Raw genomic sequence first — 19,624 nt, forward strand, 5'->3', positions numbered from 1 at the left:
GGAACAGAGCCACAACAAGGACCGTCAGCTGCATCACCACCCGACATCCAGGATGAACAGGGCAACAGCAGCAGCCCAACTGTTCGGCTAGAGGGCTCCCCCAGCCTGCTGTGCCATCCAGGCGACGTAGACAAAGGCACCATATCCCTGCCACTGACACCAGGACCAATGTGGATACAGAGGACCAAAATTCTCGTAACAGAGTTGCCACTGATGATGGTGAGGAGGAGTACTCACGCAGACTTGCCCATTATCTTTGTTCCCTTCCCCGTGAGGTGCGGCTACGTGTGCGAGGATCCATTCAGATCCTAATTGACGCAAGCACACCCCCCCAATACCCTTTAAGAGGTGTTTGAGTTTCTGGAGAGGTGGCAGCTGTCACCCAAGAATCTCATGTGTCTTAACCCACACCCCCAAGTGCTTGCTCAATCAGGGTCTGAGGATCCTCCTACACGTGGGCCTATGCCTCACACCCTCCCCCCTACCCAACAACGGCAACATCATTCCCAAATGTCAGGGTATAACCCAGCACACCAATATGGCCACTTGTTCCCAGCCAATGTTGGAGGCTGGTCCCAATCTGGTTGGGGACGACATGGCCATTTTTGTGGTTTAGACCACGGCCCTACCAGCCTCAACAGGAGAGTCGTCTCCAATATAGTGCCCAGTATCCACCTCAAGCCCATGAGCCGGCCCACTACCTGCATCATGGGCAAGAGTATGCCCCCACACAGGCCGAGGGCCAAGGTGGCCAAACTAGCCATCAGGCAACACAGGCTGGACTGTCGCCTTCTCCCCCCCTACATACTACAATTTATAAGTTTGTGTGTGTTTTTGTGGTTAAATGCTGTATTGTAACATTTTAACAATTTTTTTGTGTTCTAAGGCCAATTATGGCCATTTTGCTAAATAACGTAAGGCTTTCCAAGGCCTTTAAAAAAAGGATACATAAAAAGTTTTAACTTTCAATTGTTGTTGTCTTTATCAATGATGCACTTACATCACGACATGCTGCCATACGCTTGCACATTGATTTAGAAACAGAGAAAAGACATAAGGGGTTGTAATATATATAGTTTCCCAAAGCCCAAAAAGAAACATTTACAACATAGACACAGCATGCTCTTGCCAAGAAGTTTCCCCCTCAGGTGACATAGTAATTTGTGAAAATATCACGCACTTTGAGCCCAGAGAGCAGTCTACGTTGAGGGTTGATAGGTGGTCTTGCCCTACGTACATTGTCTGACCCACGCACAACACCAGCAGAGGAGGAACAATCATGTATCCTGGTGAAGTAATGGCGAACGCCACATGATTTAATTACTTCATTTACATTTTGTTCACTCAGCTGAATGGCAGACTGTAGTACCCGCCATTTGGCCCAATGAATGCCAAAGGAACACTCCACCAGTCGCCGAGCACGTGATAGGCGCAAGTTACAAATTCAGCGCCGGTGGTCCAGGTTGCGCCGGGGATATGGCCTCATGACATTGCACGTTAACTGAAACGCCTCATCTGCCACAAGGACATAAGGGACTGATTCTTGAGTGGATCCTGGCAGCTGACGTGGTGGAAGTAGATCCAATTGGTTGGTGCGTAGCCGCCGACCCATAATGGAAGTATTGAAGACTCTAGAGTCTCCCGTTCTTCCATAGGCCCCAAAGTCAACAATTATAAACTTGTATTGAGGGTCGGACAGAGCCATCAATACAACAGAAAAGTATTGTTTCTAAATGAAGAATTGGGAGCCAGAGTTCGGCGGCTTACGCACCCGGATATGTTTGCCATCAAGGGCCCCAATACAATTAGGAAAGTGGCATTCCTCCTCAAAGTCCCTTGATATCCTCAACCAGTCTTCCATCCTGGGCTGGGGCATGACGAGTTGATGTAGTCTTGACCATATGTGACTACATGTCGACCTGACTATGCCAGAAATGGTAGATCTTCCAATGAGAAACTCATGGTGGAGGGCGGCATAAGACAGGCCAGTGGACAGGAAGCTGAAGAAAAACAGAAATGGAACATTTTAGAATGCACAAATTAACAAAACACCACGTACATACATACCAAACTTGTTAGTGATTCATATCTACTAACACACATATATTTTGTCGCACAATCACTACATATTACACATAACATTCTGGTCTGTAAGTTTATATATATCTGGAATAAGATGAGGGCATTAAACTTAGGACAAAATAAAAAAGATACTTTGGGCAACACATCATGAACATAGAGAATGTGGTTGTGTAGTACATACCGTAATGTGAGAAGTCGCTCCTCTGCAGATCTAGCTTTGCGCATTCTTGTGTCCTGAAAGGTTATCCCAGGATCCAAGGGCGCACTGTCTCCAAGAGTAGATCAAATGTTGCAAGGCTCATGCGACAGTATTTGTAAAATTTTTCCGGATGATCCCGCAGAGAAGAATAGAGGGGCTGAAAATAACCTCTTGAGTCGTTGCCTCAAAAGTGGATGGACCCACATGCATCTCCTCCTCCTCGGATCCACAATCACTGGGTATGGCTAGCCAAAGCGCCTGGACAAAACCCAGTTGAAGAGAACACGGTCAGTTGAGGTGAACTAAAGTGTGTCAGACATGTTTCCTAACAACCAGCAAGACACCCACACAAGCACAGCAACAAAATGGGCAGATTGGAGGCTGCCACCTAATGTGGAGGCAATAAATAGGGTTGATGCTGATGATTTAAATTATGTGCAGGCCTCAAAACCGTTAAATGTCCATTTTGCAAAGTTGCGAGAAAAAAACGGTATACGGATGCCATACGGATTACATACGGATGCTTACATGAGAAAAATACGCGGCCACACCCTGACAACGGATGACATACAGAGCACTATTTAGGGACCATTTATGCGTATTACGGACATAAAATACGGTCCGTATTTTTCTACCTTGTGTGTGACTCCAGCCATAAAGAACGACAGGGAATAACATAAACTGCACTATGAAGCAAACTATCAGGATGACACAATGTGTGTGTGAGGGGAACACAATACAAATAGGGAAATGAACAAACAACAAAGTATATTTCACCAAACTCCTAAATAAAGATTTGCGTATCAACAGCTTCTCCACCACAGGACGGGTATGCAACAGACAAGCAAATGCTATAGTCGGCATCCAGGAATGTTTTGAGAAATACTTAAAAGGGAGAAGTCGTGCCCAGCAGCCTCAGCCACTAATCAAAAAGTTAACTCCTGCCAAGCTGAACATCAGTGAACAAACCACCGCCAACGCCCAAACTCAGGCTGAGTAACAGGAAGGTAAGACTGCACAACAGACTCCCCAGTGTGAACAGAGTCCAAAGCCGGCATGACATTCCAAGACCCATAGCTTCTCCATTTTTCGTGATCTGGGGTTGGGTGAGGGCTTTATTTTTTTGAGTGCCGAGCTGATGTTTTTATGGATACCATATTGGGGTAGATACAATGTTTTGATCGCCCGTTATTGCATTTTAATGCAATGTTGCGGCAACCAAAAAAAAGTAATTCTGGCATTTTGATTTTTTTCTCGTTATACTGTTTACCAATTGGATTAATTATTTTTATATATTGATAGAGCAGGCGATTCTGAACACGGCGATACCAAATATGTGTATTTTTTTTAAATGGTTTTGTTTTGTATGGAACAAAAGGGGGGTGCTTTAAACTTTTATTTTTTAAGTTTTTAAATATTTTTAAACTTTTTTTTACTGGCTTCAATAGTCTTTATGGGAGACTAGAAGTTGTGATCATCCGATTGCCTGTGATACACATAAAAAGGCTAAAATGGTAATCTATGCACGTTGGCCAGGAGGCAGCACTCAGCAGTTCGGCAATGACAACTACAGGGGTCTCCTGTAGACCCCGGGTTGTCATGCTAACCCATCGGCGCCTCGCGATCTTGTGACAGGAATGCCGATAGAGCTAGTGACGCGCTCCTAGCGTGATCATGCTAAATGTCGCTGTCAGAGAATGCCAGCGCCATTTAACATGTTAACAGCCATGTGTGAATCACGATTCCACCTTTAGCATTTAAGGGCACATGTCAGCTGCTGAAATCAGTTGACATGTGGCAGACAAGTTGCGGGCTCATCGCCGGAGCCCGCATCAAACAGAGGGGGGGGGAACCGATGAAGTACCTAAACGTCATAGGTCGTAAAGGGGTTAAAATAGGACAAAAAATAAAAAAAAAAAACACAAAAGCTAAAATTACCCCCCTTTGCCCCATTAATAAAACAATAAAGAAAATAAAAAATACACACATTTGTTATCACTGCGGTGGTAAAAGTCTGATCTATCAAAGGATAAAATAAATTAATCCGATTTGTTAACGGCGTAATGAACAATTAAAATAAAAATGCCAGAATTACGGTTTTGTGGCTATCACAACATTGCAATAACATGCGACCAAAACATTGCATCTACTCTAAATGATACCAGTAAAAACATCAGAAAACCCAAAAAACAATTATGGAATTGCACTATTTTTGCAACGCATTCTGAATTTTTCTCCCACTTTCCAGTGCATCACATTATAAAATGAATGGTGTCATTCAAAAGTACAACATGTCCTGCAAAAAACAAGCCCTCACACGGCTAGGTGGACAAAAAAATAAAAAATGTTATGACTGTTGGAAGAAGCGGGGAAAAAAAAAAAAATGAAAAAACAAAAGATAAAAGCACATATATATTTCAATACCGAAAAAAAAATAATCAGCTTAGAGACAAATCTATTTTTTTTTTTTACCATACCATCTCTTACTATAACATCAATTTCTTGTTTCCATGTATTCATATTTCATATCACCTGTTGAACATTATAACAAATAAATGATTTTTTTCTGGAATATACTTTGATCAGGTTGGCAAGATCCTGTTAGAAAATGATGGTTTAAAATATACCAAAGAGCAAAATAACAATATTCTCAACGTGAAGAGGGTAAAAATCATGGCTTGTTCATGACCAGTATTGTAGACTTTACAAATCTCTTATTCTCTGAAGTGAGATTACAGCTGGTTGAAGGTTAATCCTTGGAAATAATAAGGCTTTTCTGTGAACGTATCTACAAATGAGATCAGAGACAAATCCAGGTACATGATAGCAGAAATGGTCTTCTACTATGAAGTGTGTGCATTTTTTCAGCCAAAACTGCACAGCTATGGAATAAGGGCTATATCAGGACAGAAGCGTTACGGGAGTGAGAAATTGGACACTTGTAAATCATATGTTCTCCTTTCATTTTGATATGCTAAACTTTGGAAGATAACGTTGAGTGATTGGCTGTGATTGAATGAGGATTTGCAAATCTTGCAATAAACATGTATAGAAAGTGTCAGGTAAAAGAGAAAAAAACTGACCGACCAATCAAATCTGATAACATCTACACGCAGGTTGTGTGTTCTTTTCGTGGGTTTCCTCCAGACATTCTGGATCCTTCCCACATTCCACGGACATGCTGATACGGAACTTCGATTGTAGGCATATTGCAGTGTACATGTTCCTTCTTATCTCACTTTTTTTATTAAGAGGTAGCATTCGTGAAGCAGTTAAAAGAAGCAACGTTAATTTGTCAGGAAGCCTATTTTAATAAGCCGCTCGACACAATAGTGTAAAATACAAAGGAACACAAAAAAAATGACGCCGACAGCGGACCTACTGAAAAAAAAACATGATAAAGTCAACAGTGAAGCAGTTTCTGTAAAAAGAGCACATCAGTTCACCTGACGCGGCTTTGCAAGCAGAAGAAAAAACATTGGGGCAGATTCAAAGGATTTCTGTCACATAATTGGCGTAAAAGCTTTGAAAAGTCACACAATTTCTCTACAATGTGGTCTTGCACAAACATCTTGCAACTTTTAGCATTTTCACACAAACAGATCAGTTCTGTGGAGCTGGGAAGGATCTGTGGCAACACATCCCTGTCGAATTTATTCAATCTGCTGGCGTTTTCTACATCAGAAATGCTAGTCCATCCACACTGTTGGAGTTTATCACAATTTCTGCGCTTTTGTCTACAAAGTTTTTGAGTATTGATCACAGGTTTTCAATGGAATCAAGATTTATGAAGTTTCCTACCCATGGACCCAGAATTTCAATGTTTTGCTCAAGAATATTCAGGATTGAGAGTCCTCAGTAGTAATTTACAACTACTGAGGACTCTCAATCCTGAATATTTTTCTATCCACTGGCTAACACGGTACAAAGATATACATCTTTCCTGTATCAATGTTTTGCTCATTGAGCTGGAAAAAAACATTGCTGATCATGAAATTGTTTGTGAGTCATTGGGAGAGGTTGCTCTTGAAGGATATGTAGATACCATTCTTTATTCATGGTAGTGTTCTTAGGCAAAACTGTGAGTGAGCATACTGCCCTGGATGAAAAGCCTTCCACATGAATGGTCTCAGGAAGCTTTAGTGTTGGTATGAGACAGGACTCATGGTAGCGGACACCTTTTTTTCTCCAGGCAATCATTCTTCCAGATGTCTCAAACAGTCTTAAGGCTAGGTTCACATTGCTTTTTGCAGCCCATTCAACGCATAGCGTTGATGGGCTGCCTTAACGGTATAGCATAACGCGATCATGTTAAGCTATACCCACTAGCGCTGATGATTTATCAGCACTAGCGGTGACGGAGCCTCAGACGCTGCAGCCTGTGTCCGAGGCTCCATCGCTGAATGACGGCACATCGCTAACGCATGCCGCTTTACGGCATGTGTCGCGATGCGCCATATAATGGGGGTCAATGGCAGCATTAACGGACCGCGTTATACCGCAGTGTAACACAGTCCGTCTAACGGACTGCCTAAACGGCCTAAGGGGGCTTCATCTGAGAAAAGAACTTTGCAGGAAGAACAGGGAATAGACTGCAGAGCGGCCTGGGGTAAAGTTATTCCTGCTAAGTGCACCATTGGAAGAAGGTGAGGAAAAAAAAACAAAAGAGCAAAAATAAAAATGGTTCACGATAGGAAGAAGCTCTAACCACCACCTCTGGTTGTTAACTTAATGTACCAAGCAGCACTATGCTACTTGTATAGCACTGTAGCGTAGCAAATAAATTTGAAAAAAACCACACTGGAAAACCCCTTTAAAACAATAAGTCAGGCAGTTTATGGAGCCTTACTCAAAATGGAAGATGAAGGTGCAGAGTGAGTTAGTAAAAAAATGACCAAGGATTAATACATACCGTATACTTTTTAAGAGGCAGAATATTAGCGGTGGGACAAAAGAAGGTAAATGATGAGATGTTCTGTCTTCATAACATAGTTTTCCTTTAAGGTCTGCTACTACCCTCCCTCAATTTTGTCCTCTCCTGGACTGGGCAATGACATTGTGCTTGTTTCAGAGAATGATATCCTCGTGTGGCTCTCTCTCGGAGAATAGAACAGCCAGTGGGCCTTTCCTGTTCCCTTGGATCTCTTCGCAGGTTTTGTTTCCATTTATCACTTGGAAATTAAAACTTTCCTTTACAGTAGTAAATAGTTTAATCTTGATCCCATGTTAGTTTCTATAGGATATATCTGCAGTTAGATTCTATAATTTATGAGTTCCCGACTGCATTGTGCTTTAAACAATGGCATTATCAAAAGCGACCAGTAAGAAGATTAAAGTTTTCCCTGCAGATTAGCTGCAAATTATCGGTCCTCCTGCTTCAGCATCATTTGTTCATTTATCACATAACATCAAGAATTTCTGGTCAGTGTCAATATGCTCCGCATCTTTGTCGTTAACAGATGTCTTCTCTTGTCGAATGAATTACTTTAAGTCTCACGCACTGCTGGCCACAGATGTGTCACTATAGCAACATCATTAATTTCAGATCTTACCGGAAACATGCACTCCAATCAAACCTAATTATACCATGTTGCTTTCTTGTCCCACAATAAGGAAACTATAATGCAATTATTGAGATACTTCGTTCTCCTTTCTGCAGCGGCAAATGAGACAACCAATGTGATGGACGCTCCATGTCAAAAAGCTTATTGATGAGGCACAATCCCAATTTGCAATCATACAAAGGGCTACCTTGCAATTACAGAAGAAGTGTAATGCTCCACAGAAGCAAAAACTAATTCCAAATCATTTTGCAAAAGTGGGAACTTTTAGTCCAGACGCTGTTTTAACGATTGGTTTCCCTTTACACTAACATGCCATTCTTTGCTATTATTTCAGAATGTTCTTTATTTTGTCTTTTCTATTCATTTGGCAGCACCAATCTGCGTTACATAACACAAGCATGATGGCAAGAATCAGCACGTCACCACTGCACACCAAGCATGTCCCGGACATCGGACACATTACACTTGGCTGTTGACATATGCCTTTCATGAGTGCACCTGACTGTGACTGGATGGGCATGTCACCTGTGCCTGAGGATTAGGACAGTTCTTGCATCATGCATCCAAGAAATAATATAATCAGATGGAGAAACTAAATGTGCAAGTGCAAAATCGGAAGTATGGATCTTGTTATAGCTTTCGTCTCTTTGTAAATCGATAGACAAAGGTTGGGGTCTTAAAGTGTGCACGTACAGTACCCTAAGTGTTTGGCTGTCGGTCATATTTCACGTGTTTGTAGTGGAAAACAGCTGTCCCCGCAAATTTGTCCAAAATCTTGCTTATTTTTTGCCTTGCAAATTTGCAGCATTTTACAGTCTGTGGCATGTCAATAATTTCACCCATACTAAAGACTGGAAAAAAAACGCATAAAACCAAAATATTTTCCTGCCAGGAGACACGTTTTTTAGTGTAGAAATGTCTGCAGAAAATACATAGATTGCGCACATAGGCTTTGCAGCTGAAATTTCTACACCAAGTATGCTACACTAAAAAGCTGCAGGTTACAACATCACCAAGGAATCTTAAATCTCATGCACATGCTGCTTATTTTTTTTCTTAGAATACCACCAAAGAACTAAGTAAATGCCTAAAATTTCTTAAAATACAAAAGTTTAATAAATCAGACAATTAAAACAAATACATCCTAAACAGCGTAAATCAATGGAGGACCACTTAAATTATATAAATATTATGTTTAGCATAGCTATTAACATACCAGAATTATCCTTATTTGTCCACATAAATATGTAGGACTTTGTTGTCCATATTAGTCAAGTCGAAGCCTTAGTAGGAAAACATATGATTAGAAATAAGAAAAAAACTTACATGTCTATCAGACTGTGTAGCATGTGGTCCTGGCACCCCAACGCACGTTTCAACCTTGCTTCGTTAGGGGGCGTTTGAAAGACATGTAAGTGTTTTTCTTATTTCTAATCGTATGTTTTGCATGGTTTCCTTCAGGCATGTGCAGATTACCCATCCCTATCTTTTGGTACCTCTTAGGTATAAGCAAATCAATCAAAATTCAAATTCGGTAAATTTGCTCTAATTTGGGTTAGAAATTTGAATAGCATTAGAAGAGTTTAATGTGAATCAGGTGAACCCCGATTGCCACTAAAAAAGGCCATTTATTATGAGATCTCCTGAGAATAATACATGGATAGGCCAGTGTGTACTAACCCTCAATGAATGTTATTAGATCACGTCATGTGTTACCCACGTGCTCATGTTGCCACACGTGACCACTTGGAGCGATACACCTTAGGACATCATAATGTTCATGTAGGTCTATTCGTCATTTGAAGCACTGTCTAAGAGTGAAAGGAAGACTTGAGCAAGTGACTTAGGGAGCGAGGAGAGGTTGCAGTAGCTCGGACATGTGAAAATGGTATTTGTAACCTCTTCCTAGCAAAATGGCAGTTGAATGACCAATTGAATTAATCTGCAATTGAATTCCCAAAATTTTGGATTTGGTTAAAAGTGCACATTTTGGGAAATTCTAAAATAATCTGATTAGCTTACAATTGATTCACTCAACCTTAGTACTCAGGATTCAGAACAGGATCTAGAACAGAATAGCAGAAGTAGTGTCAGAATTGTCAGGTGTAAGCTCTTGCGGTCAGAGCGCTCTTCTCCTTGTACACCTGTTTATCACCCAGTCTACCTATATTTATAGTATTGACTTGTTTTATTGTCCCACATTCATGAAAATTGCATCCAGCTAATTTTAATATACTACACCACTAGGGCAGCACATAGCAACCATGGGTCTGTACACCTAGGGTGTTGGTACACCCGCATTGTTTTTGAAGCAGCAGACACTTCAGGAAAACATCAGTGATGCTTTCCTTGAATTGTTTTTTTCTGACATCTAATGTTACATCTTTTGTGCTTTTTAAAAAAAAATGCCATATATAATACAGTGGGAGTCAATAGTAGAAAGCAACGGTCACTTCTTTTAGCCGCTTCACGGCTTTTTAAGCTTAAGGAACATATGTACAGCAAGTCATTTTGACATTGCTGTGCATTTGTTCATTCTTTTAGGCATTTTTTATTGCTTTTTCAGGCAGAATACAACTGAAAAAGACATCATGTGCGTATACCCTAAGTTGCCAAAAAAAATCAACAAAATAATAGTGCCATATAGCTTTTAGAAGTGCTGAACTATTACCCCAGACACATGATTTTTTTTAGTCCTTTGTGGGGGGATCATTGCCCATGTCCTTTTCTGCACTACCTGACAGACTACGGTGTCTATGGGCATACACATCCGCCTGTTAATCACCGCCCTTTGAGGCGGAGGTGAGAGGTGTGGAAATTGATCTCCGCTCAAATACACTGGACTCAAACTACAAATTAAGCTGACATACTCCCTTTAATGACATCTTAAATAAATAATATTAATAAATACAACTGTCAGGCTAACATCAATAATCCATTTAAGTAGTATTGATAAAGTTATATAAGTTCCTAACCAATAGATTTATAAGAATAAGAGGAGTACGAGGAGCCGGACAGTGATGATAAATGAAGGATAAAGAAAAACAAAAAACATGCTTTCATAATCATGTTACATATTGGAGACCAAGTAAATCCAAATTCATGAAATGGTTACCACAACTGAATAATAGATGACAAATGTAGCCTTCTTGCTGATGCAGCTAAAAGTGAAGAAGTGTGTAAATGTGTTATGTAACACTGATGTACATGAATTGTATGTACGGCAATATTGCTGACAGCCCGATACAGCATGTTTCTTCTTGTTTGCACTTCTAGGTTATCAAATATTACACAGTTACCAGATGATTGTCTTTCTCCAGCCTTTGTAATAGCTTGCTGAATATTGTACATCACAGTAAAGCTGAACACTGCAATAATCACCCTAATACTCAAAGTATTCATATTTCCCCCTAAAATAATGATTTACAGCAGAGAAGGCACATACTGTAACAGGCTGGTGAGGAACATGAATTACCTGTTTTGTCTGTAAGTAAATAGACTAAACGTCCTAACTCTTCTGGAATAGTGCTGGTTCTCACCACTGTGCCGGGTATATTCTCGTCTCTCATAATCATCCAGCCATAAGCAGCCTTCCCCATGTCCAGGTTCACTCGCAGACTGAAAAACAAAAAAGAAACTACTGATTTTCTACAGATTTCTGGATTTCACACATTGTATTAAAAGGGGTCTTCCACCAATAGGTTATTCGTGATCTATTCTTACAAAAGGTTATTAATATCTGTATCTGACTGGTGTGGGTCCAACACCTGGCACCCTCACCAATCAGGTGCTACCAGCTTAGGCTGTACAAGGTGTACAGAACCAAACACCACAGCACCGCCATACACTGATTAGTGACTGTTCCTGGGAGCCTGGAGGTCAAATATATGGTTTACTTCATAGCAATCATGCATCCAACAAGAAGAATGGCACACAATGCAACTTAAAAAGAACCGGTCAGCTCAATTTTGTAATGTAAAGTAATAACATTGCTGTAATGGCTCTGTAATACTGATTGCATTGATACCATTGGTGAAGAAATTCACTTTGCTGTTCCTCAGTAATCACCATTTGAAGTTTTCTACTAATTAGGTCTTCTACTACCCGTATGTGATCCCCTACCCCACCACCTGCCTCCGATCTGTGATTCCCTGGCTCCTCTGACTGCCTGTGGCCTATGATTTCCCGGCCCCTCCGCCTGCTTCTAGTCTGTGATTCCCCAGCCCCTCCGCCTGCCTCCAATCTGTGATTCCCTGGCTGCTCCGCATGCCTCCAGTCTGTGATTCCCTGGCTCTCTGCCTGCCTCTGGCCTGTAATTCCTCAGCCCCTCTGCCTGCCTCCAGTCTGTGATTCTTCAGATCCTCCGCCTGCAATTCCCCGGCCCCTCTGCCTCCAGTCTGATTCCCCGGCCCCTCCATCTGCCTCCGATCTGTGATTCCCTGGCTTTCCGCATACCAACGGTGTGTGATTCCCCAGCTCCTCCCCTTGCCTCCGATCTGTGATTCCCTAGCTCTCTGCATTCCGACAGTCTGTGATTCCCCGGCCTCTTCGCCTGCCTCTGGTCTGTGATTCCCCGGCCCCTTCGCCTGCCTCCAGTCTGTGATTCCCCAGCCCCTTCGCCTGCCTCTGGTCTAGGATTCCCCGAACCCACCGCCTGCCTCCGAACTGTGATTCCCCAACCCCTCTGCCTGCCTCCGGTCTGTGATTCCCCTTCACCTCATTCATTAAGATGTACAATAGGTAAATTAGCAGCACCCCTCAACCTGATAGGCTTAGAGGCAACATATGACCCCATCATTGGCACAGTGCTGTGGATGTAATGACATGAGTGACACAGTGAAAGTTACAAGGACTTGAAAAACATTAATACACCTGAGAAGGTGTTCACGATGGATAATCTGTTATCAGAAGCCATGTATACTCTCTGGTCAGCCCAGTAAGTCATGCATTCCTTTAATCAGGGTCTCTACATTATCCTGCTCTCATATTAAATAGCAAAAATCCTGCTGACTCAGTCACTCTAAGACCCTCACTCATAGACCATACCATGTGCACGTCTCTTCATGAATCTGAAGAGTCTGAGGAGTAATGTGCGCCACATCAGAAATCTCACTCCAGTCAGGTTCTAGAGTGAGATTTCTGGTGTTGGAAATATCATAGCCTGTGTCATTAATTAGATGAACTGTGGCGGCCAGCCCTTAACCCATTCCTGCCTCACCCCAGCTCTGCCCATTTTGGTGAAGCTGGAAAAAAACTGACATGAAAACACCAAAAGTCACAAAATTATGGCACAGATAAGAGACGTGACTAAATATTGTGACTTGTCAAAGCGTTTATACAAGAAATCTGGCACAAAAGCTGTGATCTACGCATCAGGACCTTAGGAGTCAAAAGACAATAGACTCATTGGAAATAAGTCTATGAGTAAAGCCATACACATTATACAAACGATAAAGATGTTGCCCACTACTTCTACACTGATGGCCTTAGGATAGGTCATCAGAGTCTGATTGGCTGGGACACAACACCCGGCACCCCCGCAAATCAGGTGTTACTGGTGTCGGTGGCCGTTGGCCGGAAGTACTTACTTGCAGAGCTGGCCGTCTACTTGCAGTAGCCAAGGCTTGGTACTGCACATCTGCTTCCTATTGATTTGAATAGGAGGCGGATGTCTAGTATCCTGTGGTGGCCACCACAAGTAGACAGCCAGCTTCTCAAGAAAGTACTTCCAACCAGCGGCCACAGCCGACACCGATAACAGCTGATTGGCAGGGGTGCCGAGTGTCGGATCCCGGCATATCAGGTATTGATGACCTACCCTAAAGATTGGCCATCAATGTAAAAGTAGTGGACAACCTCTTTAAACAAACTAGCAGATATCGATGAGTTTGGCTGACAGTCTAATGTGTATGGGGCCTTCAACTTTTTCCTGATGAATGATGTCGGGAGAGGTAAGAATCTTGCATATGCAATTTTGGACTGCCAATCCATTTGATATCTAATAGATAAATCACTGCCAACAACACCTGGCAGTGGCTCTCTCACAGAGAACACAGGAGAGCTCAGCAGAGAAAGCTCTTCTGTGTATGGAATAGCCTGGAGAGATAGCTGTTGGCAGAACAATCTCTCGACAGCTATCTAATGTTTATGGGGACGCTCACGGACTCAAAAAGCTTCAGATGGAGATGCTTTTCTTACATGGATTTTAAGGGATGATAAAAAAGATTTGTTTTGATGTCACCAGGCCTAGGAAGTCACAAAGGTGCCGTAGAGATGACAGGCCGAAAATAACAGCCACAACAGAGGTCAGAACTACAGTACAGATCAAAAGTTTGGACACACCTTCTCGTTCAAAGAGTATTCTTTCTTTTCATGTCTATGAAAATTGTAGATTCACTCTGAAGGCATCAAAACTATGAATTAACACATGTGGAATTATATAATTAACAAAAAAGTGTGAAACAAATGAAAATATGTCATATTCTAGGTTCTTCAAAGTAGCCACCTTTTGCTTTGATTACTGCTTTGCACACTCTTGCCATTCTCTTGATGAGCTTCAAGAGGTAGTCATCGGAAATGGTCTTCTAACAGTCTTGAAGGAGTTCCCAGAGATGCTTAGCACTTGTTGGCCCTTTTGCCTTCACTCTGCGGTCCAGCTCACCCCAAACCATCTCGATTGGGTTCAGGTCTGGTGACTGTGGAGGCCAGGTCATCTGGCGTAGCACCCCATCTCTCTCCTTCTTGGTAAAATAGCCCTTACACAGCCTGGAGGTGTGTTTGGTGTCATTGTCCTGTTGAAAAATAAATGATGGTCCAACTAAATGCAAACCGGATGAAATAGCATGCTGCTGCAAGATGCTGTGGTAGCCATGCTGGTTCAGTATGCCTTCAATTTTGAATAAATCCCCAACAGTGTCACCAGCAAAGCACCCCCACACCATCACACCTCCTCCTCCATGCTTCACGCTGGGAATCAGGCATGTAGAGTCCATCTGTTCACCTTTTCTGCGTCGCACAAAGACATGGTGGTTGGAACCAAAGATCTCAAATTTGGATTCATCAGACCAAAGCACAGATTTCCACTGGTCTAATGTCCAATCCTTGTGTTCTTTAGCCCAAAAAAGTCTCTTCTGCTTGTTGCCTGTCCTTAGCAGTGGTTTCCTAGCAGCTATTTTACCATGAAGGCCTGCTGCACAAAGTCTCCTCTTAACAGTTGTTGTAGAGATGTGTCTGCTGCTAGAACTCTGTGTGGCATTGACCTGGTCTCTAATCTGAGCTGTTGTTAACCCGCGATTTCTGAGGCTGGTGACTCGGATGAACTTATCCTCCGCAGCAGAGGTGACTCTTGGTCTTCCTTTCCTGGGCCGGTCCTCATGTGAGCCAGTTTCTTTGTAGCGCTTGATGGTTTTTGCCACTGCACTTGGGGACACTTCCAAAGTTTTCCCAATTTTTCAGAGTGACTGACCCTCATTTATTAAAGTAATGATGGCCACTCATTTTTCTTTACTTAGAATTTGTATTAGGGCAAGAAAAAAGCAGCTAACAGTCTATTCAGTAGTACTATCAGCTGCATATCCACAAGACTTCTGCACAACACAACTGATGGTCCCAACCCCATTTATAAGGCAAGAAATCCCACTTATTAAACCTGACAGGGCACACCTGTGAAGTGAAAACCATTTCCGGTGACTACCTCTTGAAGCCCATCAAGAGAATGCCAAGAGTGCGCAAAGCAGTAATCAAAGCAAAAGGTGGATAATTTGAAGAACCTAGAATATAAGACACACAGTATTTTCAGTTGTTTCACACTTTTTTGTTATTTATATAATTCCACATGTGTTAATTCATAGTTTTGATGCCTTCAGAGTGAATCTACAATTTTCATAGTCATGAAAATAAAGAAAACTCTTTGAATGAGAAGGTGTGTCCAACTTTTGGTCTGTACTGTATATATATATATATATATATATATATATATATATATATATATATATATATATATACATACACACTGTAGGAATTGCAAATCTTTTTGATCATCTAATATATTTACAATAAAGATATATTTACAATAATTTTAATCCACTGTATGCGTGATGTTTCCTAAACCTATTACAAGTCTTAAAGAGCTTGCCTAGATCTGACACGAAGTCTGCAGTCAGGATTCTCCGGTGTAGGGAGCGAGCAGTCACGCAACCACAAGTATATGACATGCATAACTTCAGGTCACATTCTGGCTAGACGTGTGCAGACTCACACAGGTCACTTGCATTGAGTGAGGCAATGCACGTCTAGATGGATTACTACCTCTCAGTGACTATGAAAGTTTGATAGTTGTAAATGTTGAAAATAGACAAGGCTCATTCCAGCTTGTCATTTTTCTGAATCAGGGTGGTGACAGCAGCTGAAACAGTGACTGCAGCACCAGCCCCCAGATGACAGTCTGTTTGAGAAGCCCCAGTGCAATGCTGGGAGACTCAAACAAAATGTTATTGGAAGAAAAAAAAACAAAAACTGAACATTAGAGTAGAAACAGTTAGGATGTTTTTATTTAACTGAATTAGAAAAGTTGGTAGTTTTCTTTAAAGAAAATAGACATTAATTTCGGACAACCCCGTAAGGCCTCTTATTTTGTAACTGAAGAACATTTTTTACTATTTTCACTACATTCACAGTCCTTGTCTAAGGATTTTTTGCCTTTAGAATAATTTTTAGACCATTTATTTTTCTTTCAAAAACATTTAAATGTTTTTTCTCCACCCTCTTGCTTTATTACTTTATTGTTCTTGCAATTAAATTAAATGTGTTCAGTTACTACATGGAGCCGGCTCAGGAGCTGAGACTGCACCATGCAGTGTAGGGGGTGGCTGTGTTAGACAGATGGCACTTAAGGGTAACTACTGCGATTGGAGCTCGTTTCACTGTTTAACCTGTGTGATAACAAAGTTGCACTATGTAGTGCTAAAGCATGTAAATATGAAATATATGAAATATGCATAGCAATACTGCTCTAGATAATAAGAACAAATGGAGATAATTGGCACATAATTTGGCTAATTCGTGCATGCCCAGCAGCCAACGATAAGGTGGTCTCCTGTTTGCTGGGACTCTACGTGTCTAGCGTGAATACCTCTCTTAGGTTAAAGCCTGAATTTCTGGGTAGGTAGGATCCTGCTGCAATTAAAACCGCGACAGGCTGGAGGGCAGAGTGCTCGGTCAAGAGAGCTAATAATTGAAGTGCCAGTCAGTCTTTTATTATTTGTATATAGGCCTTAAAGGTCTTAGGAGTGGGAAGGGGGTCACTTTTAAGGTCATTGACCCTCACTCCAAGAAATCATTGTGTGGTACCCACATGTCTACCATTGAGGTGAATAGATTAGGTGCAATATCCGGCATCGGCCACTAAACAGTGTAGTATTACGGTGTTCCACCCAGTATATTGCTAATATCCAGAAAAACAGCCATGGCAAGCAGCAGATTGGTGTGGGTGTTGGGACAATCCCTTTAATGCTTTTAATAAAGCAGATTGGGTGTAAAGGAAGATGAGAAAGGAAAAAAGGCAGATCTAAAGAGTGAATTTAGCATTGAAAGCCTAAACATGAAGACTATATCTACTTCATGGTCTATATTAGCATGTTATTAGCATTAGTATGTAAATAAGGTGCAGAAGAACAACAAAAGATTATATTTCACATAGAAGATAAGATAACAAAATACAATACCCCGAAAACATGGATTTTTGTGATAACTCACTGTAAAATCCTTTTCTCCGAGACACTCATTGGGGGACACAGATACTGTGGGTGTATGCTTCTGCCGCTAGGAGGCTGACACTAAGTGAAAAAAAGAGGATAGCTCCTCCACCCTCGCCCCTATTGCGGGCGGAACTCAGTTTGGTGCCAAAGCAGTAGGAGGACAACAAAATCAGCCTTAATACAGGTAAAACATGTCCAGAAAAGGACCACCCTTATATCACATAAATAAATGCGTATTAACTAAACAAAAACAGAGCCAACTGGCTAATAGGGTGGGTGCTGTGTCCCCAATGAGCGTCTCGGAGAAAAGGATTTTACGGTGAGTTATCACAAAAATCCATGTTTCTCCTTCGCCTCATTGGGGGACACAGATACTGTGGGACGTCTTAAAGCAGTCCGTGGGTGGGAGACTGACTCACCGATCCAAGCTACATGCATCTCTTGTTTAAAGGTGCGCCACCGCTGCTTGGAGAATCCTTCTACCCAGGCTCGCATCCACCGAGGCCTGAGCATGGATATTATAATGTTTGGCAAATGTGTGCAGGGTGGACCAGGTTGCTGCCTTGCAAACCTGTTCCATCGAAGCCTGGTGCCGAAGCGTCCAAGAGGCGCCCACTGACCGGGTAGAGTGCGCTCTGATCCCTGCTGGAATTGGCATGCCTCTAATGCGGTAGGACTCCTGAATAGTCAAATGAATCCATCTGGCTGGGGTCGATTTTGAGGCAGCGAGTCCCTTCCTGAGCCCTTCGGGGAGCCGAACCGCATGTCCGTCTGACGAAAAGGGTGCCGTCCGTGACACGTACCTCCGGAGGGTTCTTACCAGGTCTAACGTGTGAAGAACCTTTTCCACACGGTGCACCGATGCTGGACAAATTGAAGGCAAAACAACATCTTTATTAATGTGAAGAGAGGACACGACTTTCGGCAGAAAAGGAGGGGCCGGTCTGAGGACCACCTTATCCTTATGGAAAGTGAGGAACGGAGCTCGGCAGGATAGAACCGCCAGCTCTGAAGCCCGCCTGATGGAAGTGATGGCCACTAGAAACACCACTTTCCAGGAAAGGTACCTCAAAGAGATATCCTGAAGCGGTTCAAATGGAGCTTCCTGCAGAACACTTAGGACCATGTTAAGGTCCCAGGCGTCCATAGGCGCCTTATAGGGAGGTACCAAGTGGGAGACTCCCTGAATGAAAAGTCTTCACCTGCAAATTGGTAGCAATTCTGCGCTGGAACAGGACGGATAAGGCCGATATTTGTCTCCTGAGGGAACCTGGGGCAAAGCCCGCGTCTAATGCTCTACCGACTGAGCTATCCAGGCTCTCTAAGCCCGACTGGAGAAAAATCAAGATGTTGGGGATCGAGAATCTCAGCGGAGAAACACCACGGCCTCGACCCCAAGCAAAGAACACCTTCCTGGTGTGGTGGTAAATTTGTGCTGACGCAGGCTTCCGGGCTCTAATCATTGTAGCGACCACCTCGCTCCCGAACCCTGCCTGGGTTAGAATCCAAGATTCAACGGCCATGCCATCAAACACAGGCTCCCTGAATTTGGGTGGCAAATCGGCCCTTGAGACAGTAGATCTGGGCGCTCTGGCAGGCGCCAAGGAACGTCGGCGAGCAGCTGCATTAGATCTGCGTCCCACGCTCGACGGGGCCAGCAGAATCGCCGGCACCTATTCCGTCTTGATCTTTTTGATGACTCTCGGGAGTAGTGGCAGTGGGGGAAATAGATATGGGAGGCGAAACTGGTTCCATGGCAGAACCAACGTGTCTACCGCGAATGCTTGCGGGTCCCTGGCCTGAGCGACATATTTGGGCACCTTGGCATTCACTCTGAAAGCCATCAGGCCCACATCCGGAGCTCCCCACAGTTGACAAATCTGCTGAAAAAACTTTGGGCTGTAAAGACCACTCTCCGGATGCAAGACCCTGCCGGCTGAGAAAGTCTGCCACCCAATTTTCCACGCTCCGGAATGTGGACAGCCGAAATCACCGAGTGGTTTGCTTCGGCCCACTGAAGAACG

General features: G+C 42.7%; 1 protein-coding gene across 2 annotated transcripts in view; it reads right to left on the bottom strand.

The window, feature by feature from the left end:
• ATP9B (ATPase phospholipid transporting 9B (putative)) overlaps nucleotides 1-19,624 on the bottom strand; it is a 478,099-nt gene that overhangs the window by 163,268 nt on the left and 295,207 nt on the right. For both annotated transcript variants that reach the window (XM_073566404.1, XM_073566400.1), the window contains exon 13: nucleotides 11,321-11,463. In XM_073566404.1, the coding sequence (XP_073422505.1) occupies nucleotides 11,321-11,463 (143 nt within the window). The remainder of the gene's footprint in view (nucleotides 1-11,320; nucleotides 11,464-19,624) is intronic.

Source organism: Dendrobates tinctorius, unplaced genomic scaffold (genome assembly GCF_039654945.1).
Source record: "Dendrobates tinctorius isolate UK_male_01 unplaced genomic scaffold, ASM3965494v1 ptg000004l, whole genome shotgun sequence".
Lineage (NCBI taxonomy): Eukaryota > Metazoa > Chordata > Amphibia > Anura > Dendrobatidae > Dendrobates > Dendrobates tinctorius.